This window comes from Catharus ustulatus, chromosome 4, assembly GCF_009819885.2.
Source record: "Catharus ustulatus isolate bCatUst1 chromosome 4, bCatUst1.pri.v2, whole genome shotgun sequence".
Lineage (NCBI taxonomy): Eukaryota > Metazoa > Chordata > Aves > Passeriformes > Turdidae > Catharus > Catharus ustulatus.
In genome coordinates, this window is record NC_046224.1 from 21,018,787 (window position 1) to 21,039,781 (window position 20,995).

A 20,995-nucleotide genomic window follows, 5' to 3' on the forward strand; every position below is an offset into this window, starting at 1 on the left:
TCTCAACCCTTGAGTTTCCTTGCTTTTACCCTTCTGATTCTCTCCCCAGTCCCACTGATTCTCTCCCCAGTCCCACTGGTGGAGGAATGAGCAAGTGCCTGCATGGTTCTTGGTTGCTGGCTGGGATTAGACAACAACTGGAAGCATCATTAATGTTGCCAAGCAAAGATAAATATGTACCTGTATAACTAATATTTTGATATTAATAGGAATAAATGGATACAAACACTGGCTGGCTATCTACACATGGAAATACATATCACAGTGGAGGCCAAGCATAACCTTGTATTAAATAATATACATACAAAAGGTCTACAGAGAGCGAAAAGTAAATCTCAAATTCACCATGATTATCTCCCCTGAGAAAGAGAACTTAATGAGAAAAGGTGGTGAAAAAAAGACAAAAACAACAACAAAACAGCGATGGTTCACATGCAAAAGTGTGCAAAATTACCAAGCAAAAACTTTTCACATTCAAGAAATGTTGTATAGTAATAGGCATCCATTGGAAATAGGGAAATGATGGCGAAGATCAAACACGTTGGGGAATACCTGACCAGTGGAAAGAATAATTAACCAGAGGAAAACTCCTGCCAAGAAAGATGGTATATTGCAACTTTATGGGATAGCATTTATTTGACAATCCTTTCAGAACAAAATAAAAATATCTCAAATATATAATTATGGTAAATTTAAATAATAAGTCAGACAGAAAAAGTAGGTATGTGCATGCAAAGCCTGGAGTCTTTCAGGGGTCACTGCGGCAGAATGTACTCATGGAGCACACAGGCCACCCAGTAAAAAATAGCACCTCCAGACCACCTTTTTGTGGTCAGAAACTAATATAATGTGAAGAAAGAAACGACCAAAGTAATGACTTTTTTTATGTTTCATGAAGAATAGGACCATAAATGTGATCAAACACTTGCAACATCTTTAAAAGTGAAGACATAATGCAGTTTTTTTTCACTTGTAGATCAGGAAAAGACACTAATCAATTCCTTCATTAGCCCCACAGTTCCATTAACACAACACAGCCACTTGATAATTGGGAGACGTGGGGCGCGCAAAGGCTTTCCTTGCTGGAAATAAAAAATTCTCCTTAAAAGTGAAAGACAGAAAAAATCGCAGCACATTACTCCCGTTTCAGAGCTCTCGGTAGCAAAGGGAGCATTTACCGTAGAAGCGGGCGCGGCGCCCACTCTCTCCCTGCCCGGCCGGGCGCTTTGCTGGGGCGCCGATCGATGGCGGCGCAGCGCGGGCGGGACGCGGCTCTGCCGGCCCGGCCGCCGCCATCATTGGTCGGGTTGTGCTGCAGCCCCGCGGCCGGCAGGACCCCGCTCCCCACGGGCACCAAGAGCTCCGGCGGCGGGGCCGGGCAGCCGGGCCGAGCGCGGCGGGCAGGGGGTGAGCCCGGCCGGGATCCGCTGCCGGGCCCGGCCCCGTTTGGGCTCCCGGGGGCGGGGCCCGGCCCGAGCCGGCAGCGCGCGGCCCCGGCGGGAGCGATGGCGCCAAAGTCGCGGCGCGCGGGGGGAAGGGCGCGCAAAGAGCCCGCCCCGCCCGGCCCCGGCGCAGTCCTCAACCAGGTCGGACCGACGGCAATATACACAGACGCGGGGCGATTCCCGCTTTACTGAGCTGTTGGGTGTGAGAGCAGAGCTGTGTCTGGCCGGGGCAAGGGTGGCAAAGGGCTCGGCAAGGGCGGCGCCAAGCGCCACCGCAAGGTGCTGCGCGACAACATCCAGGGCATTACCAAGCCGGCCATCCGCCGCCTGGCTCGGCGCGGCGGCGTCAAGCGCATCTCGGGGCTCATCTACGAGGAGACGCGCGGTGTGCTCAAGGTGTTCCTGGAGAACGTGATCCGCGACGCCGTCACCTACACGGAGCACGCCAAGAGGAAGACGGTCACGGCCATGGACGTGGTCTACGCGCTTAAGCGCCAGGGTCGCACTCTCTACGGCTTCGGCGGCTAAAGTCAGTTGCTGTTACAGCTTAACGCTTCTACACCACAAAGGCTCTTTTCAGAGCCACCCACAAATTTCATAAAAAGAGCTTTCAATCACTGCTTCAATACTGCGTTTTCATTTTTGGCTTGGGTGGAGGACAAAATTAGTAAAGCGTTTTTGTTTGACATCCCGGAAAGCCATTAGCTTGCCCCGGTTTTCCTTTCTTTAGGAAAAGGTGTCGCACTTGGATAGGCGGGAAAGATCCTGACCTTTTCTTGGGGAATGAAACTAGCGGCAATGGATGTAAGCGCTTTATTTAGGGACTTGTACCTCTCCTCCGCACCGACCATCGCCTTCTCAATCCAGGCTCTTCCGAAAGAGCAAGGGAAGGGACACACCGGCGAGAAAAAGGGGGAGGTGGGGGTGGGGTGGTGAATGTTTCGGGGGTAAGCGCGGTGGCCCTAGCCCGCTCTCGCAGCACCACTTTTACAGAAACAGCCTGGAAGGGGAAGGAAGATCCCGAAATGGCGGCGCTTTTCTCCCCGCCAGTCGGTGGGCGGGACAGAGCAGCAAGAAAGAACAGCGTAGAGAACCCGTCAGTGCCCCAGAGAATGCATGGCAAAGACGCTGCGAGCCCTCGGCGATCCCTGTGCTCTGAAGCCCTCCCGCCCCGTCCTGCTCCTGACGCTGCCCGTTCTCTACGCACCCTCGCCCCTGCACCACCCACAACCCCTCAGCGCTCCCAGCGCCGGCAGATTCAGACCGGGTGCCGCAGAATGAGCGACACACACGCGGCGCGGTGCAAAGGGATGGCGAGCCCCAATTCCGCCCCCCTTATTCCAGAATAGGCACTGGAAAGAGCTCGGTACGGGCTGCTTGTGCCTGATCGGTAGCGCAGAGATAACAGCTCTCTCCCGTGGACTTGTGGTGGCTCTTAAAAGAGCCTTTCGGGTTGAACTAGGAGGGCAGGAGACTCAGGCGCGCTCCCCGCGGATGCGGCGGGCCAGCTGGATGTCCTTGGGCATGATGGTGACGCGCTTGGCGTGGATGGCGCACAGGTTGGTGTCCTCGAAGAGCCCCACCAGGTAGGCCTCGCTGGCCTCCTGCAGCGCCATGACGGCCGAGCTCTGGAAGCGCAGGTCGGTCTTGAAGTCCTGCGCGATCTCGCGCACCAGGCGCTGGAAGGGCAGCTTGCGGATCAGCAGCTCCGTGGACTTCTGGTAGCGCCGGATCTCGCGCAGCGCCACCGTGCCGGGCCGGTAGCGGTGCGGCTTCTTGACGCCGCCCGTGGCCGGCGCGCTCTTGCGGGCAGCCTTGGTGGCCAGCTGCTTGCGGGGCGCCTTCCCGCCCGTGGATTTACGCGCTGTCTGCTTCGTACGCGCCATCACAACACCTCTCACACTTGCAAGACAGAAACAATGGGAAACGCTCCAGCGAACCGACATTTATTGTGCACGGCGGCCCCGCCTCCCCGCCGCTGATTGGTCAACAAATCCGGGAATTTCATTGGGTAACATCTGAATCCTCTCCGAGCCCATCTTTCCGAGCTGATCTTGAGTTGTCTCGCATTCGATAGAGGAACACCATCGCCTGTCAGTGTTTTACTTCTGTGTATTTTCAAAATTACATTTTCCTGAAGTAGTTCCCGAAATGTACTCGCGGCTTTGCATTTTAAGCAATGCAATTACTTAAAATGTCTTAACTGAAGAGAATAACAATTCTCCAAACCTCACACCAAACAGAACTCAAACAAACAAAATAAAACAAAAAGTTAACAAAAGAAACCCCTTAGCAGAACACAAAAAAAAAAAGCAAAAACCTGTCAAAACAGTTTTAGTTTCTGATTGTTTACAAAGCACCTGATTATTTTGTTACTACTCCTGCGAAAGGGTAGAATGAGAAAATATAGTTGACCCGTTTATATGGAAATTAGGAAGCAGACCTGATAAGAAACGTTATCTTTTCAGTAATTCTTGTATAATTATATTCTATTTTTACCCACCTTAAGTAGCAGAGCAATTTATTATTAAAAGCAAGTGGTCAGAACATCAGAAATGTCAGCTCAAAATAAAAGGAAGACGAAGAGAAAATGCTGCTTTAGATCAGGTATTTAACAGCAGGTCGCAGTACAAGAAAGGGTTAATGCGGGATTTTTTTTCAAACCCTCCTGCTGAACGCGGAGTTTCCATCAGCCAATCAAAGGGCAGCGCTCGGATATAAAAACGAGCCGGCGGCAACGCGACAAAGCAGAATTAGGGTTTTAGCTGCTCGCTGCTAGGTGGTGTCCCGATGGCGCGCACGAAGCAGACAGCGCGTAAATCCACGGGCGGGAAGGCGCCCCGCAAGCAGCTGGCCACCAAGGCTGCCCGCAAGAGCGCGCCGGCCACGGGCGGCGTCAAGAAGCCGCACCGCTACCGGCCCGGCACGGTGGCGCTGCGCGAGATCCGGCGCTACCAGAAGTCCACGGAGCTGCTGATCCGCAAGCTGCCCTTCCAGCGCCTGGTGCGCGAGATCGCGCAGGACTTCAAGACCGACCTGCGCTTCCAGAGCTCGGCCGTCATGGCGCTGCAGGAGGCCAGCGAGGCCTACCTGGTGGGGCTCTTCGAGGACACCAACCTGTGCGCCATCCATGCCAAGCGCGTCACCATCATGCCCAAGGACATCCAGCTGGCCCGCCGCATCCGCGGCGAGCGCGCCTGAGTCTCCTGCCCTCCTAGTTCAACCCGAAAGGCTCTTTTAAGAGCCACCACAAGTCCACGGGAGAGAGCTGTTATCTCTGCGATGCGGATCAGGCACAAATAGCCCGTGCCGAGTCCTTTCCAGTGCCGAAAACGGCAGTGTCTATTCTGGGATAAGTGGGGGCGGAATTGGGGCTCGCCATCCTTTTGCACCGCGCCGCGTGTGTGTCTCTGATTCTGCGGCACCCGGTCTGAACCTGCCGGCGCTGGGAGCGCTGAGGGGTTGTGGGGGGTGCAGGGGCGAGGGTGCGTAGAGAACGGGCAGCGTCAGGAGCAGGACGGGGCGGGAGGGCTTCAGAGCACAGGGATCGCCGAGGGCTCGCAGCGTCTTTGCCATGCATTCTCTGGGGCACTGACGGGTTCTCTACGCTGTTCCTTCTTGCTGCTCTGTCCCGCCCACCGACTGGCGGGGAGAAAAGCGCCGCCATTTCGGGATCTTCCTTCCCCTTCCAGGCTGTTGCTGTAGAAGTGGTGCTGCGAGAGCGGGCTAGGGCCACCGCGCTTACCCCCGAAACATTCACCGACCCCCCACCTCCCCCTTTTTCTCGCCGGTGTGTCCCTTCACTTGCCCTTTCGGAAGTCTGCGTTGAGAGGGAGGTGCACTGTAGGGAGGAGAGCAGGGAACGAAAGATTTAAGTTGCAGCGCACGTTTTCCTTACCGCTCTAGGAGTCCCTAAATAAGGCTCTATATCCATTGCCCCTAGTTTCGTTCCCCAATAAAAGGTCAGGATCTTCCCTCTTACTCAAGTGCGACACTTTTGGCTTGTGAACGCCTGAACTGAAGTAAGTCACTGTGGTTTTGCGGAAAACCAACTGAAAAAAAAACCCTCCCCCTATACCTCTGTAAAAAGGTATAAAAATGGAATAAAAAACTGTATTTAACAAGTGATTACAAACTCTTTTTATGAAATTTGTGGGTGGCTCTGAAAAGAGCCTTTGTGGTGTAAAAGTACAAAGCGGTAGCAGCAACCGAGTTTAGCCGCCGAAGCCGTAGAGAGTGCGACCCTGGCGCTTAAGCGCGTAGACCACGTCCATGGCCGTGACTGTCTTCCTCTTGGCGTGCTCCGTGTAGGTGACGGCGTCGCGGATCACGTTCTCCAGGAACACCTTGAGCACACCGCGCGTCTCCTCGTAGATGAGCCCCGAGATGCGCTTGACGCCGCCGCGCCGAGCCAGGCGGCGGATGGCGGGTTTGGTGATGCCCTGGATGTTGTCGCGCAGCACCTTGCGGTGGCGCTTGGCGCCGCCCTTGCCGAGCCCCTTACCGCCCTTGCCCCGGCCAGACATAGCTCTGCTCCCACACCGAACAGCTCCACACAACGACAAAACCCCCGCGCCTGTGTATATTGCCGTCGGTCCGACCTGGTTGAGGACTGCAAAGCGGAGGCGGGGTCTCGTGCACAGTCCCCGCCCACCGCCCCTTTGCCCCTCCCAGCGCGGCTCCTCAGGAGCTTTCCGGGCGATGCGGCCGAGGTGCTTTCCCGACCGTGTCCTCGCCTCTCCCCAGAGGATCTGGCCTCGTTCCGTGCTTCTCGCAGTCATGGAATCATGGTGTATATTTTTAGAGAAGGGAAGAGACCCAGAAGGTTCATCCAGCCCGACTTTTAAGTGGTTGGCTCTTACAGGGATTGAACGTACAATCTTGGCCTTTTTATCACCGGGATCTACCCAGCCTAATTAAAGTCGAGCCGCACTACAATGTCCCTGTCCGCTGTCAGCTCACGCGTCCCTTTGCTCTTTCCTGTCCCTCTCCGTTGCCCTGGGCGCTGCATACAGCTCCATGGCAGCTCTGTGTCTCCGTCCGTAGGAAGAGCGGGACCTGCGACCCCCGGCCCCGGTTTCGGGCTGCGCCCCTTCCTCGTCCCTCCCCGCAGGTCTGCGGCAAAATCCGACCAATGCGGGGCCTCGCTCGGCGCCCCCGCCACTCCCCGCCGCTCTTCCACCTCCCGCTCGCGGGGAGACCGGCGGTGCAATCTTTCCCGGGCAGCGCTGTCTTTGTTTGCTCTGGCTTCACGTTTCCTTTGTCTACCCGGACACTCCCACCGCTGCCCCCTCCTCCGGGTGTGCTGGGGTTCGTGCACCGAGCGTTCCGCGCCGTCCTGCTCGCACGGAGCGGCTGCAGGTCGCAGGGAGCGAGGCCCGGCCCGGCAGGGAAATGCTCAGTGAGGGGCTGCAGCGGGAAGCGTTCAGACCAGAAATTCCCTGAATGTAATTTTGAGAGCGCGGAAGGGAGCATCTCTTCAGCCAAGCCCAGTCACGCCGAGCGGGCTCAGCAGGAGCTCCCGGCCTCGCAAAGAATTGTCCACTGCCCTTCCCTGAGCTCCAGCAAGCGAAAGAAAGCATCACGGATATCGCAAACAACTGTCTGTATGACATCTGAAGAATGAACACTTGAGAAATGATTTTTATTCCAATGAGGAATGCAGAATTTTTTTCCGCGTGTTTTACACTTTTGCAGAAAACGTCATATTTGCTGTTTGCAGAATGTTGGACTGTATTTGTGAAATTAATTAATAAATACTGAGAGAGTTATGAGACTGTATTTCTAAATTAAATCTGTTAAGATTTGAAATATTACTTGCACAGAATAGAACTGATGTACCTAAGATGCTTGCCAATTCCTTTATTATTAGTATATTCTTTAAATACGCTTACTACCATAACATTTTTCATCTCTTTTAAAATTTATGCAGTTATTTTTTGTAATTAATTTCTTAATATAATGAAGAGAACCTCAGCAAAATATTTCTGGAAATAAAATATTCCCTAAATTCAGGGGGAAATGCAGTTGAGAAAGTCATGCGCTTAGTTACAGGTACCAAAAATTTACAAATCTTATAATGAGTATCAGTGTGAATTCATTTTTCGTTCAAATTTAAAGAATTGCTCATATATACAGTACAAGGGGAAAATATAGCTTTGATTTAGATTAGGCTTGCTTTTTTGACTAAAGAGAATGAAGCAAGACTGTTTATAGACTAATTGGGAGATTTGTCACTACTGGGCCTGCCAGGCTCATGCCTAACATTCCCATTTGGCTCCACAAAGTCTGTTTTGCTCTTTGTATCTGAAAATCTATGTCTAGCTATGTTTCCTCAGGCATTTATAAACAACAGTCTGATTACTTAAGAAAGCCAAAAGAAATGATGCAAAATCTTTTGGTATATCAAAATCTTTTGGTATATAATAATTTATTCCTAAAGCTTCCTAAATGCAGAGTGAGGACCTCAGTAAAACTTTTTCTTCCAGCAGTATAACCATTGCAAGACTTGGGAAATCCCCTTACATTTCTGCCAGAGATGGGTGATGGAGAGGCTGAGACCAGTAGCTTAAAGTAAATGAAACAGCTGCAGTATATTAAATATAATTGAACACAATGCCTTCTAGAAGGTTGCCTTGCCTATGTGTTGCTGGGAGTGTGCAAGGACACCTTTCCCAGGTGTGTCTGTTAGGGATACATTCAGTTCTTATATGAATCAGAGTATTTTCTTAGGCAAAAAATAATTTTAAAAAGGGAAGAAATAAAAACTTGTGGCTGAATATAATCCCTAATAGAATTGTTTCTACCATTAATTGGAGATAATTTTGTTTTGGACCGAAGTTGAGTGTCCCATCTGCATGTTATAGATACTAAATACTACATTTTCCTCAAGAATTTGGGCACACAGCACTAGGGGTTAAGTGAGAAATCTTTGCAAAACTCAGCTCAGTTAAAAAAAATTAAAATAAAATCTGTAGCTTTTCAAGTATGCATTCAAGTTGCCTTAGTTCCTCATTATAGTTTATTGTTTATTACAATAAGGCAACACCTCACTATGACTGCACAACATTAATAGCAAAAAAACCCATTGCCTCAGTGCATTATAACCAACTTCAAAGATGCTTGTAATTTTCTTGAGAGCTTAAGTGGCAATTTAAATCCATATCTGTATCTGCTACAACAGTCATAATAGGTATAATAAAATGCAAACTAAAGTAATGCAAGAGCTGCTTAATAGGTACATTTTTCCTAGCACTGCAAACAATAGAGATGAAAAGAGGTAGAAACTCTCTTTGAATTTTTAACTATGCAGTTTTAAGTCTTTTGATATATGGATTGGCATTACTGAGTTATGCATACCTGTGATCTATAACATTTGAGAGGCCTTGACTGCAAGTTTGTTTGGTTTTTTTCGGTCACAAATTCTTTAGAACGTGAAGGTGCATTGCAGCCCAGTGACACAGCCAAGGTACCATGTGATGTGGATTTCCTGGTTCCTACTGCTTGCTGCATATGCAAATGAGGTAAATTCCTTTATTGCAACTTGCTTAGCTGCATTCCTTCATCCACTGGAATTTGTTTGAAAGCTGTCTTTAACACCAGGAGATTTTCCAGCACTCCTACCATATAATACATCTGATTTACCAGACTTTTATATTTGAGATATCACCACTGTTGATGGCAACACTGGGTTAGCAACTGATGAAACCACTACTAAGGCAAATCTGGGAAGTGTTAAGGAGTGGATCAAAGTATCACAGAGTATGAAACTCCAGGTATTGAGAAGACAAATGAGTGCAGTAAGTATTTGGAAAGAAATTCTGAAGTAAATAATGAATTCCTGGTCCCATGACAGGAAGAATTTGGAGTGATGTGCTGGACTGCCAGAGAAGGGGTCCTCTCTTGTGGTACTAGTTTTCACCTCCACATAGAGAAGTTTGTCCAGGGAGAATGCAAACTCCTGCTTAGACACCTCTATCCCTCAACCTTTCTCTGGAATTCCAGTGCTTCAATCTAGAGATAGACACTTGTGGCCCAGTAAGCCAATCCTAACATGGGCTGCATCAAAAGCAGCCTGAACTGAAGGTCAAGGAAAGCCATTCTCCTGCTTCTATTCAGCTGTCTTGAGACCCCACCAGAGAACTGCATGCAGCTCTGGGACCTTCTGGCATAACAGATACATGAATCTGTCAGAGCAGGTCCAGAGAGCGCCACAGAAATTATTAGAGGGCTAGATCATGTCTCTCATGAAGAAAGGCTGAGACAGTTGTGGTGGCTTGGCCAGGGGAAAAGCAGGTTCTGAGGAAACCCTGTAGCAGCCTTTCCACACAGAAGGATTTCTTTTCAGGCCTGTAGGTACAGGAGGAAGGACAATGATTTTAAATGAAAGAGACTACTTTTGGATTGGACATAAGTAAGGAATTTTTTTGCAAGCAGCCCTGTGGGACACTGAAGAAGGCCGTCTGGAAAAAAAGTGGATGTGCCATCCCTAAAGGATGCAATCCCTAGAGTCAGGCAGGATGGGGCTTTGAGAAGCCTGGGCTAGTGCTTTGTGACCCTGCCCTCAGCAGGGGTTTTGGACGAGATAATCTTTTATTTTAACCTTCCAACCCAAACCTTTCTGAGACTGAAATTTTCTAAACAAACATGTATGTAGAAATCTCTTCTGGAAACTTAGAAAGCTCATATATGTTAAAATAAAATTTTAATTACCATTGCAGTTTTTAAAGAAGAGTACAGGGCAGGAGATATTTAACTGTAGCAAATGATGGTCAATAAAACAACATAATTAAACCCCAACCCTAAACGTGTCCACTTGCAAACAAAACCTTTAGACACAGACACCATCACTATGAAAGATTAGTCTGGTGCTCCAGCAGCTCTCTTCTGTATGCTTCTTTCCCTTATAATCCCTGATACCCTGCTTTGGCCATGGCACAATGCTGCCTAAAAAGCCTCTCAGCTACAGCTTGAGGATGGCAAAGAGGCACAGTGGGAATATTGCCTTCCCCCAGGCCCACAGCACTCCTCCTTCTCTCCAGGAGATGGAAGGACCAGAGGTGCAACAAAGATGAGACCAATCACCTCAATGCTGTGTGCTACAGCCAATTAGGCAAGGCTTCTGGGAATACCCTAGAGCAAGAGGAATCACCCAAATACAGAGTTTATAATAATGAAGAGATTTAATGTTGTGCTCATGGGTGATTTTTGTGCCAACAATACAGAAAACTCAGTAATATTGCCCACTGTTAATTGATGTAAAAAGAGGAGTAGCAATGAACAGTGAGACAATTATGAGTAGTCAGTTTGAAAATACCAGTTAGAATGGAAATACATTACCACTACAAGGTGATCCTGAATGAAAAGTGTTGCTGTTGCTTTAGGGCACAGGTGTGAGCAAGATGGAAATCAAATGACATTTTTCATAAGGCATTTTTCATTCTATATATATGTACGCTTAACATAGAGGGAATTTGACATCATTTTTAAAATAAAGGCCTTGTAAGACGAAAAAAAAATCCTTTTCTATCGTTAGATGTAGCTACACCTTGCGTTCAGGATGGTCTTCTACTTGTCTCCATGCTGCAAACATTTTGCCACTTCTACCTGTTCTTTACCCACTATCCCGTATCGTACAACCTAAGCAAGTTGTGGAACCCTGAAAGGTAAGCAGAATCCTGAAAACCAGCTATTTACTGAGTGCTAAAGTGAAAGACGTGAAACAGTAAATCACTACAGAAATATTAATTTTCATTTTAAAACATGGGTTAGCAATCAGATGCACCAGTTCTCTGTAGAAACCAGGCCTTAAAAAACACTGCAACACAAGTTGGGAGTTAAACTTATTGCTATTGAAAATTCAGCACCAGAGAACGTTTTTCAAAAAAAGCAACACAACTCTTTTCTGACTAGGTGGGTGGCTCTGAAAAGAGCCTTTGGTTTAAAATGTTACATCGCGGAAGTCTTGAGCAGCTTGACCCGCTGAGTTTACTTGCTTTTAGCTTTATGGCTCTCAGTCTTCTTGGGCAGCAGCACGGCCTGGATGTTGGGCAGCACGCCGCCCTGCGCGATCGTCACCTTGCCCAGCAGCTTGTTGAGCTCCTCGTCGTTGCGGATGGCGAGCTGCAGGTGGCGGGGGATGATGCGCGTCTTCTTGTTGTCGCGGGCCGCGTTGCCCGCCAGCTCCAGGATCTCGGCCGTCAGGTACTCCAGCACGGCCGCCATGTAGACAGGAGCTCCGGCCCCCACCCGCTCCGCGTAATTACCTTTACGGAGCAGACGATGAACACGACCAACAGGGAACTGCAGCCCGGCTCGCGAGGAGCGCGACTTGGCCTTGGCACGGACTTTGCCTCCCTGTTTTCCACGGCCGGACATGCTGGAAGCACCGGACAATACACACACCCAGCAAACAGCTGAAATCTGAGACAATCGTAGTGACGCAACTGCCCCGGCCCTTTTATCCCTTCCCTGGGCGGGTGAGCCCTCGGCGATTGGCTGGAAGCGAGCTCTGCTGAACGAGCCAATGAGCAGCCGGATCGTGTTATGACCAATCGGCGATAAGGACACGCCTTGTGCGGGAATGACCAATCGCATTGCACGGTGCTGAGTCCCTTAATTTGCATACGCTGTCTCTATAAAGGGCGGGCGCTGCGGCCATTTTACGTGCTGAGCTTTCTCCGGGAGGAAAAGCGCTGCTACGATGCCTGAGCCGGCCAAGTCCGCCCCCGCGCCCAAGAAGGGCTCCAAGAAGGCGGTGACCAAGACTCAGAAGAAAGGCGACAAGAAGCGCAAGAAGAGCCGCAAAGAGAGCTACTCCATCTACGTGTACAAGGTGCTGAAGCAGGTGCACCCCGACACGGGCATCTCGTCTAAGGCCATGGGCATCATGAACTCCTTCGTCAACGACATCTTCGAGCGCATCGCCGGCGAGGCGTCGCGCCTGGCGCACTACAACAAGCGCTCCACCATCACGTCGCGGGAGATCCAGACGGCCGTGCGGCTGCTGCTGCCCGGCGAGCTGGCCAAGCACGCCGTGTCCGAGGGCACCAAGGCTGTCACCAAGTACACCAGCTCCAAGTAGGGCGTCTCGGACCGTCACTCTCAACCCAAAGGCTCTTTTAAGAGCCACCCACATACTCTATAAAAGAGCTTTTACACTGTAGTACCTTGGTATAGAAATATAAGAAGTCGTAAATGGAATTTTAAACAAACGTTTAAGTAGCACCCTAATCTTTAATAGTGAAAACCTTGGTTATTTGGCACCTTACAGCTAATTCAAATGCGCTTGCTGTTTATAAATTAGACGTTTTAATAATTTTTCAATAAATGGAAACCGTAAATCTATTTAAACAATAAAGATACAAGACAACACTTTATAATTTATTCCATCCAAATTAAGAATTTCACATTGAATATGTTTATTTCTTTAAAGCATGTTTTCTTATTTCAATAATTATTTTTTTTAGGTGGAGGGAAAAATAATGGACCCTCTTCACTTTTTGTATACGTTTCGGAATTATCTTAAACTGAAACATGTTGCATTGTGTATGAAAATGGGGGAGATGCTTTACGGGGATGAGATTTCACGTAACGAAACCGGGGAGCAAGGGTAGGCTCGGAGCCGCAGCGGGCAGAGCTCCGTGCCCCACCTCCGTTCCTCCCTTTTTCCACCGCCTCCCCTCCCCCCTTTCCTCCTCCCCTTTCCTTCAGCGCGGGCTTTTCCAAATTTCCCAGCGGCCCAATGAGCGGCTGCAGCTTCTCCCGTCGGCCAACCAGCGGCGGCGCGGGCAGCCCCCGGTGCCGCGCGGGGCCCGGGCCGCTCCCGCCCGCGGCGCTCGGGATGGCCCCGCCGAGCCCCGGCCCGTCCGGCAGGGAGCGAGAGAGCAGCGCTCAGCAGTGACTTCCACCCTCCTCCCGCCCCGCCAAGCGCCCGCTGCGAAAGTAGGTCGGTCACATCACGCAGAAATTCAGACCTGCCCCGCGACAGCGCTGGCAAGCGGGAAGGTCATTGCCAAGGAAGCGGAGGAGCCGTGCTGACAGTTCCCTGCTACGGTCACTACGAGGTGTGGCAGTCGCATCCGTGCTGTCAGGAATCGCGCTGATTTAGAGCAACGAAAGGAACCTCCACGCCCCACAAAGGTACCCGCCCTTAAGCAGTCCCTTTAATACATACACCCACTTGCGGTGCTAAAAAAAAAAAGGCAAAACAAAAAGAAAAAAAAAAAAAAAAGCAAAAAAAGAGCAACCTTTAGAAAGCCTTTTTCGCAGGGAATGTAAACTTTTATTTTTCCAAGTCTTAGTGTAAAGCCACGGCCGGAAGTTTAGCGTCCCATCCACTCCACAGACGAACGTCCCACACGGATAGTGGCGAATAGTCGGCTCTGCTGCAGGCAGGGAGCTCAGTCACGGAGTGTATCAGCCCTTTTGGGGACAATAGTGGGTGGCTCTTAAAAGAGCCGTTGGGTTTAAAAGTATTTCCACTTCAACACTTCATTTCTTGGGCGCTGCCTTCTTTGCCTTGGCTGCTTTCGGCTTGGCCGCCTTGGGCTTGGCTGCTTTGGGCTTCACCGCCTTCGCCTTAGCCGGACTCTTCGCTGCCGCCGCCGCTTTCTTGGGCTTAGCTGCCTTTGCGGCTTTCTTGGGGCTCTTCGCTGCTTTCTTGGCCGCTGCTGCCGCCGGCTTCTTCGCTTTCTTGGGGCTCTTCTTCACCGCCGCCGCCTTCTTGGGCTTCTTGGCGGCGCTGGCGGGCTTCTTGGCCGCCGGCTTCTTGGGCTTGGCTGCAGCAGTTCTCTTCTTGGGCGCTTTTTCCTTGACTTCTCCGGGTTTCTTGCTGAGGCGGAAAGAGCCGGAGGCGCCGGTGCCCTTGGTCTGCACCAGGGTGCCCTTGCTGACGAGGCTCTTGAGCCCCAGCTTGATGCGGCTGTTGTTCTTCTCCACATCGTAGCCGCCGGCGGCCAGCGCCTTCTTGAGCGCGGCGAGCGAGAGCCCCTTGCGCTCCTTGGAGGCGGACACGGCCTTGGTGATCAGCTCGGTGACGCTGGGCCCCGCGGGCTTGCGGGCTTTGGAGCCGCTCGCCGCCTTCTTCGGCTTCTTGGCGGCGGCCTTGGCGGCGGGGGCCGCGACAGCGGGAGCGGCGGCGGGAGCGGTCTCCGACATCGCTGCAGAGACTTCTTCCTAATCAAAAGAAAGTAATTGGGCTACAGTAACCCCGATGCCTGAATTTATAGCGAAGCGGTGATCTGTGATTGGTGCTTTGCAGAGCCCGCCTAACTGTTAGCCAGGAAGAGCTTTTCCTCCTCCGAGTCTGTGTTTCTTCGGAGTTATAAATTCATATTTTTTGTAAAACGAGTGCCGCAAAATCACCCCAGTTTCTTCGGAGAGTGAAGAGGAGACGGTGGACTTTCATTCGGGCAAGTTTCTTGCTGTTTGGACTGCAGATGGCGGAGAAAAGCTGTTTTTAACCCCGCGTTGTGAAGCCGGAGAGACCCCGGGAACGGCAAACTTTTGTTTTTCCTTCTAAATTAAAATAAAACACGTAGTTAAAAAGTCTCCCCCGTACTGCAGGCTTACTCTTTGGGGGGTTTTCTTCAGATTAGGACAGAAACCGACCGAGCAGCTTGAGTATTTTTGTCGTAAATTGATTTCAAAGACAAGGAAGTAACACAATTTCATGGCTGAGCTTTCAATATGGATAAAGATTCGGCTCTCTTAACCATATCTTTAACTATTAAGGATACCGTATTTCAACATATTTTCTTGTTTTAGGAAAGGAGGAGACCTTCACAGGAAGATATATACTGTTGAAAAGTGTTTTGAACTTGCCAGTGCGATGCTGCTTTTTCTTTGTTGGAGTTTTTTTTGTGTTGTTTTGTTTTGCTTTTTGTGTGATGTTCTCTAAGGGGCTAGAAATATTTTTATATTTTTACAAATAGTCTGTCTGTAAAACGAAGCTGTTAATGCCTTGTTAATGCCCAGAAATGCCAGATAAACTGCTAGTTTAACACTTTCTGGTTACAACAGTGGATACTATTCTTTATGACTCAGAAACATAGGAGGCAGGCTTGGGGAGGAAAAATGTCTCACAGGTATAGATACACTAACATGTATTATATGCTACTTAAACAATTACGGAGCCAGCTGAAGTATCGGTCATCACCTAATTAAATAATGTGGAATAAATAAATTAAATACTGTGAAATTTGGTGTTCATGAGTAGAATGCTTCAGTTTCAAATCAACTTAAAAATATTTCAGCAGTGACTGTTGTGGTTTTGTGTGCTAGTTTTTTCTTTGGATTTTTTTGGTAAGTTTCATATCCTTTCAATTATTTTCTTTAAAGAAAAAGGAAAAAACTTGCTATTGCGGTTTCCATCCCAAACCTTAAATACTGAAAGAATTTTCAGACAATCCTCATAAATCAAAATCAGTTTTAATTATCATAATCTCACTTAATTATTGAGTTTCATAAAGTGACAATAAAAAATAAATTACATTTTTAAGGACTGCAGTGAATTGCTTGGCTAATCTTTTATTAAATCAGAAGACAAAAGCCTCGATTGGTTTCTAATTAAAATGCAGCGAGATTTTCTCCCCCTTGGTTTGAAAGAACAAGATCAAACTTAATATTTCACCACATTGCACTTTGTAAAAATTTATCGTGCAAAATGTCAGAGGCCATTTTCAATAAAGGAATATCTTTTCTAGCCTGGAGAAATTTGAGATTCACGATGGTATGAGGTATGCTACAAGGGCCCTGACATGTATTTTGATACACGTAATGTTGAAGTCACAACAAAGTTATACTTGGTAGCAAGCTGCTTTAATTTAAATGTGACAGCTTAAAATGACAATGATACATTAGCTACATTAAAGTTACAAGTGAAAACATTAAACTGTGACTCTTCCATGTTCCTTTTAATTTCCATTTTTATTTCGTTGTGCTTGCATGCAGGTGAGGTAATAAATACTTTGAAGGAGAGAAACAGAAAGAGGAGATTGGAAAAAATTAGGCTTGTCAGTTACCCACATTAAAAACCAGAATGAAAAGCACATTGAAGTGTGCTGTGAGTTCTGCCATCCTTCTCGTGATCCTGACATTAATCCCACATAAACAACTACACCAAATCCTCAGTAGCCACAGATTTTGATAGTTCAGTGTGACAAGTCGTATGAACAAGATGAATGTGTTTAAGAGGTAAAAAATAGTCGGTTGTGGTAGGACGAGGGCATTATGCATATTTTCCAGCCTAGATGAACAAAGATAAAGCGGAATCTGACTAAGTGATACGAGAGAGCCGGGAAGTGTTGTCATCTATCCGGGTCTGTTTAATGTGATGTACATCTTTCAGACAATAAAGACTGCACGAGGGTAAATGTGCTTTAATCCCCCGCAGCTTTGACAATTTGGTGCTGGAGCTCCGTGACTGCTTTATCACACTTGAAACCGGTCAAGAAACTGGGAGTGGACAGCAGCTGCTCCGACAAGAATGCAGCTGCAGCCCCAGGGGTGCATCCTCTTCACACCTCACTCACATTCGCGCATTGGGGCAAGTTTCCCTTCAAGCTTGCTTTTAGCAAAGCTGTTCTCAGCCCATCAGGAGAGGGGAGGCTTCCTTCCCTTCCCCCATCAGCAGGCCGGAGGTGAGAGATAAAGACACGAGATAGAAAGTGGTGGGAGATCTTAGATCTTGTTCCTTAAGTGGCGCAGTCATCAGAACTCCACCTGCAGCAGATAAGGATTGCTGTTCCCACTCCATGGTGATTTTTAAAGGCACAGGAAAGTTTCTGGATTTTTTTTTTTTGTTTGTTTCTTTGTTTGCTTCAGTTTTGTTTTTGTAAGGAAAGCATATGAAGAATATTGTCATCTGAAGTATTTCAAAGCATGCTTGTAAACCCGTGTGTTCCCTGCTCCCTATTTTAGTTCCACTTCTGAAGTCCTTTGCTTTTTCCTAGTAGCCTGAGACATTGGAAGTGTTGGCAGCTGGCCTCCGGCATTGTGTGTCAGCATCCTTTATTGTATCTTTTCCTTAAACATCACACTGGCTCTTATCTGCGGAGAATTATCTCTGCCCTACTTCTGAGAAGACAAAATGTTCCTGGTCTCACCATCCATTTCTGGAGAAAGCGATTTTTGTTTTTGTGTTTTTTTTTTTTTTTTTTTTGGTGTGTGTGTAAATTTAAAAAAAAAAAAAAATGCTTTAGAAATATGAGGTGGTGTGAAAAGAGGAAGTTTTTTTAGGGGTTGTTCCCACACCCTAGGCCAAGAAACGATATTTTCTACTTATTTGGGCAAAACAAACTTGTCAGGAGCTTTGAGTAATTTTCGAGTTTGAACTGCTGGAAATAGCTGTTAAATGCAACACTGAACCACAATGAAAATTCTCCTATTGTAGGGACTGATCATTACAAATACCATTGACATTGCCTTGGGTGTTTTACTGATAAGAGAAAAAAGGCAAAGCAAAGGGAGTATCAAGTATCAAATCAGTGGTAGATTAGGGAACAGATTTCAACCAGAGAAATTTACTTCGTGTGGAATAAAATTACTTGAAAATAAAAAAATGTTTGGGAGTGAGCTGGTAATAAAAATTGTTTGTGAAGTGATAATATTTAAATGTGACTCATTCAATACTTAATCAAACAGCAGATATTTTTCTGTATTCTCCATGATTTCCTTTCCCTGTACAGTTGTTGTCTCTGTTTATCTCTTACTGAGGAACTCAAACCTACTTTTCACCTTCTTTAAATGTGCACCCAAACCATGGCCTCATTCCCCTGCACCATCACACACATTCCCTGGCTTCCTTATTCAGCTGTGTAGGTGCTAGTGCAGATTACAGAGGAACCTACAAAATGACAGAATGTTTTCTAATGCGGGGATCTTCAAAACAAAAAATAGTTCACACATAATGTAAGAATTCCGAAAAATGTATAGCAGAGAAAATATTTAACTTTTCTTTTTGTCGAGAGAGAGAAGCTTCTCAAGGAGGAAAAACATTAGATAAATAAAGGCCAATAAGACATTCAGACTGCAGGAGGAGAGCAATCCAGATAAGCTGATTAGACAAATTTAGCTAAAAGCCTACACTCAATTACAATTACTATAGTTAGGACTTTAAGAATACAGAGAAATTGTCAACTTTTAACTGAAGCATGCTGTCTTATCCACAAATAATAATTTTGCAGTTGCTCAAGAAATCCCTTTCAATATTAATAAAACCACCACAGCAAGGTCAAAAGCTATTAGTCAGGTCTCTGTCATGCTGAAACTAAATTGACAATACTGATTCAGCAACTGCAAAGTTTTTATGTAGGGAAGATTCGAGGTGTCAAAGAGTTTTCAGTAGTAAAGAAGCCTGTATCCTTTTAGTTATACTTCCACTAAGCTAACAAATATATATGGACAGTTATGTCAACATTAGGACAATCACATCAATAAAAACCTACCTCATGTTTTAGTCTAACCCCTAATGCAGTAGGTCCTGGCCATGCTGAAAGAAGGATCAGATAGAGCAGGGGGACACTAAAACCTCTAGGGGAGCATGTTCTGAAAAATGATTTCTTTTGTTTAAGTAAAACTTCCTGTGTTTCAGTTTGTGTCCATTGCCTCCTTTCCTGGGCAGTGCTGAGAAGACTGGATCTGTGTCCTCTACTCCCCTCACAGGATTTCTGAACACTCCTCACATGAGATGCTCCAGCCCCTTCATCATCTTTGGGGCCCTTCACTGGTCCCACTCCAGTTCTGTTCATGTTTCTGCTGCACTGGGAAGGCCAGAAATGGAGACAGCATTCCAGTTTCTCTCACCAGTGCTGAGTGGAGGGAAACAATTATTTCCCTCAATACCATTTTGCACACAGTCCCACTCTGGGTTAATTTTTGTAGCCTATGTATAGATTAACCCCAAATGATACTCCCATGACTTTTAAAATTTTGGTAGTGCAATACAGAGAGCTTCAAAAACCACTTTAACCTGTCACACAGTCCTTAATTTCAAGGCTTGTCAAGATGAGTTTGAACAACCCTGAATTGACTCGGTGCTCATGCTGTATTGACTGAAGAATTTGTTAAGGCCAGTTAGAGTCTCAACAAAACTTAAATTCCTACAGTCTGGAGTGATCAAAAGGTGACTGACTGATCAAAGAAGTGACTCCTCTGCCATAACTGCTAAAGTTTTGCCAAGCAGCAAAAAAGGGCTGTGCATTTTAATGAATGACCCCCCAAATCTTCTTTTTTGCCTCATATAATGAGAGCCTAAAGCATAAAAATATTCCTGCCACCTTCTGAAAGCCTTTGGATCCAGTTCCTCTTCTAACCACATTTTACTTCTCTCCATCCATCCATGGGACCGAGAGTTATTGTGAATAGTAGTAGTGTTAGTATGCTTAGGAACCTCAGTTATGAGCAGGATTCTGTGTTACTTTAGTCCCCAGATCAACTAACTTTGCATTGATTTCAGCTGAAGAAAAAGGGGAAGAAGATAAGTGCAGAAGGATGAAGAAATTTAGGGATCTCCATGCAAAAATATGGAAATGTAACCCTACCTGTAACTTCTACAGAGTGCCTGAAAAGAACTGGAATGTGGTATTTGAAACTATATGACATGCTGTCTATACTTCCAGGTGCACAACAGAGTCAATTTGGTTTTTTATGACTGAAGTAGTAAATACAGATTCAGTCAGAAATACAAATTGCAATGATGCCATCAGTGTAGAGTAACTCTGTCCTACCCCTTCAGTGAGACCCAGGATGTGGATGTTGTTAGATGCCATTTCCTAAGAAATCAAAGGTAATTCCAGCCCTTCATTCTGAGTGGAGGGAAATGGGATGCTGAAAGTTTCCCTGGGACAATGTGCTGCAGGCCCAGCTGTGCACCCAGCCTATGAAGCTTCTCTCACTCTTTGGGTATCTGAAGAGTATGGCCATGACCTGAGTACAAAATCACAATTTTGGTTACAGATTAATGCATTTTTCAGGTTACAGACTCAGCACACACTGTGGATGAGATAATTAATTGTGTTGAATTGTATTAATTACAAGGTCAAACAATTTCAGGGAGGATATGAAGAAAAATTAGAATTTACAGTGCTCAAAACTGATAAAAAGGAAGAAATGAAAACCATATTCAGTAGACTTTTTCCAAAATTTATTTTAGGAAGAGTCTCAGTACAGGGTGCAATGTTTCCCTAGAACTTGCTGATACACTACAGGTTTTCTCCCAGTTTCATTTTGTTTCATTTTAGAAAAGTACTAGAAATGAAAGCAATAATCAGGAAAATTTGGTCTAGTAGAAGCATCAGCTCTTCTGGGGAAGAAATTTGTATTTAAATGTTTATGTTTGTCAACTATTAAATTAAACTGCAGTCTCAAACAGCCTAGGACTGTAGCCCTAGGCCTGGTATAATTTTATTTATGATCTGAATTAAGGTCTACAGAGCTTGTATACAAATGTTGTGAGTATCAACTAGGAAAAATAATTTAAATGGTTGAGGGCATTTTATGTATTGAAAAATGGCAGATAAGAGACAAAGATGTGTTAGATTTTTCATCTG

At 46.9% G+C, this 20,995-nt stretch overlaps 7 protein-coding genes across 7 annotated transcripts; 3 read left to right on the forward strand and 4 right to left on the reverse strand.

Annotated features, from left to right (window-relative positions):
* The first annotated feature begins 1,244 nt into the window (after positions 1 to 1,244).
* Positions 1,245 to 1,973, forward strand: LOC116995191 (histone H4-like). The gene is made up of 2 exons (XM_033057614.1): positions 1,245 to 1,516; positions 1,658 to 1,973. Exons 1-2 carry the CDS (start codon positions 1,245 to 1,247, stop codon positions 1,971 to 1,973), a joined length of 588 nt encoding a protein of 195 aa, XP_032913505.1.
* Positions 1,974 to 2,878: 905 nt separating this feature from the next.
* On the reverse strand, positions 2,879 to 3,331 carry LOC116996055 (histone H3). The gene has a single exon (XM_033059226.1). The coding sequence runs from the start codon at positions 3,329 to 3,331 to the stop codon at positions 2,921 to 2,923; it is 411 nt and encodes a 136-aa protein (XP_032915117.1). The 3' UTR covers positions 2,879 to 2,920.
* A 904-nt stretch (positions 3,332 to 4,235) lies between these two features.
* Positions 4,236 to 4,646, forward strand: LOC116996052 (histone H3). Its single transcript, XM_033059223.1, has one exon. The coding sequence runs from the start codon at positions 4,236 to 4,238 to the stop codon at positions 4,644 to 4,646; it is 411 nt and encodes a 136-aa protein (XP_032915114.1).
* A 993-nt stretch (positions 4,647 to 5,639) lies between these two features.
* LOC116996086 (histone H4) lies at positions 5,640 to 5,971 on the reverse strand. Its single transcript, XM_033059259.1, has one exon. It carries the CDS (start codon positions 5,969 to 5,971, stop codon positions 5,660 to 5,662), a length of 312 nt encoding a protein of 103 aa, XP_032915150.1. The 3' UTR covers positions 5,640 to 5,659.
* Positions 5,972 to 11,178: 5,207 nt separating this feature from the next.
* Positions 11,179 to 11,864, reverse strand: LOC116996064 (histone H2A.J). Its single transcript, XM_033059235.1, has one exon. It carries the CDS (start codon positions 11,820 to 11,822, stop codon positions 11,433 to 11,435), a length of 390 nt encoding a protein of 129 aa, XP_032915126.1. The 5' UTR covers positions 11,823 to 11,864; the 3' UTR covers positions 11,179 to 11,432.
* A 266-nt stretch (positions 11,865 to 12,130) lies between these two features.
* LOC116996076 (histone H2B 1/2/3/4/6) lies at positions 12,131 to 12,725 on the forward strand. Its single transcript, XM_033059249.1, has one exon. It carries the CDS (start codon positions 12,148 to 12,150, stop codon positions 12,526 to 12,528), a length of 381 nt encoding a protein of 126 aa, XP_032915140.1. The 5' UTR covers positions 12,131 to 12,147; the 3' UTR covers positions 12,529 to 12,725.
* A 986-nt stretch (positions 12,726 to 13,711) lies between these two features.
* LOC116996043 (histone H1.10) lies at positions 13,712 to 15,363 on the reverse strand. The gene has a single exon (XM_033059214.2). It carries the CDS (start codon positions 14,601 to 14,603, stop codon positions 13,938 to 13,940), a length of 666 nt encoding a protein of 221 aa, XP_032915105.1. The 5' UTR covers positions 14,604 to 15,363; the 3' UTR covers positions 13,712 to 13,937.
* Between the last annotated feature and the right edge of the window lie 5,632 nt (positions 15,364 to 20,995).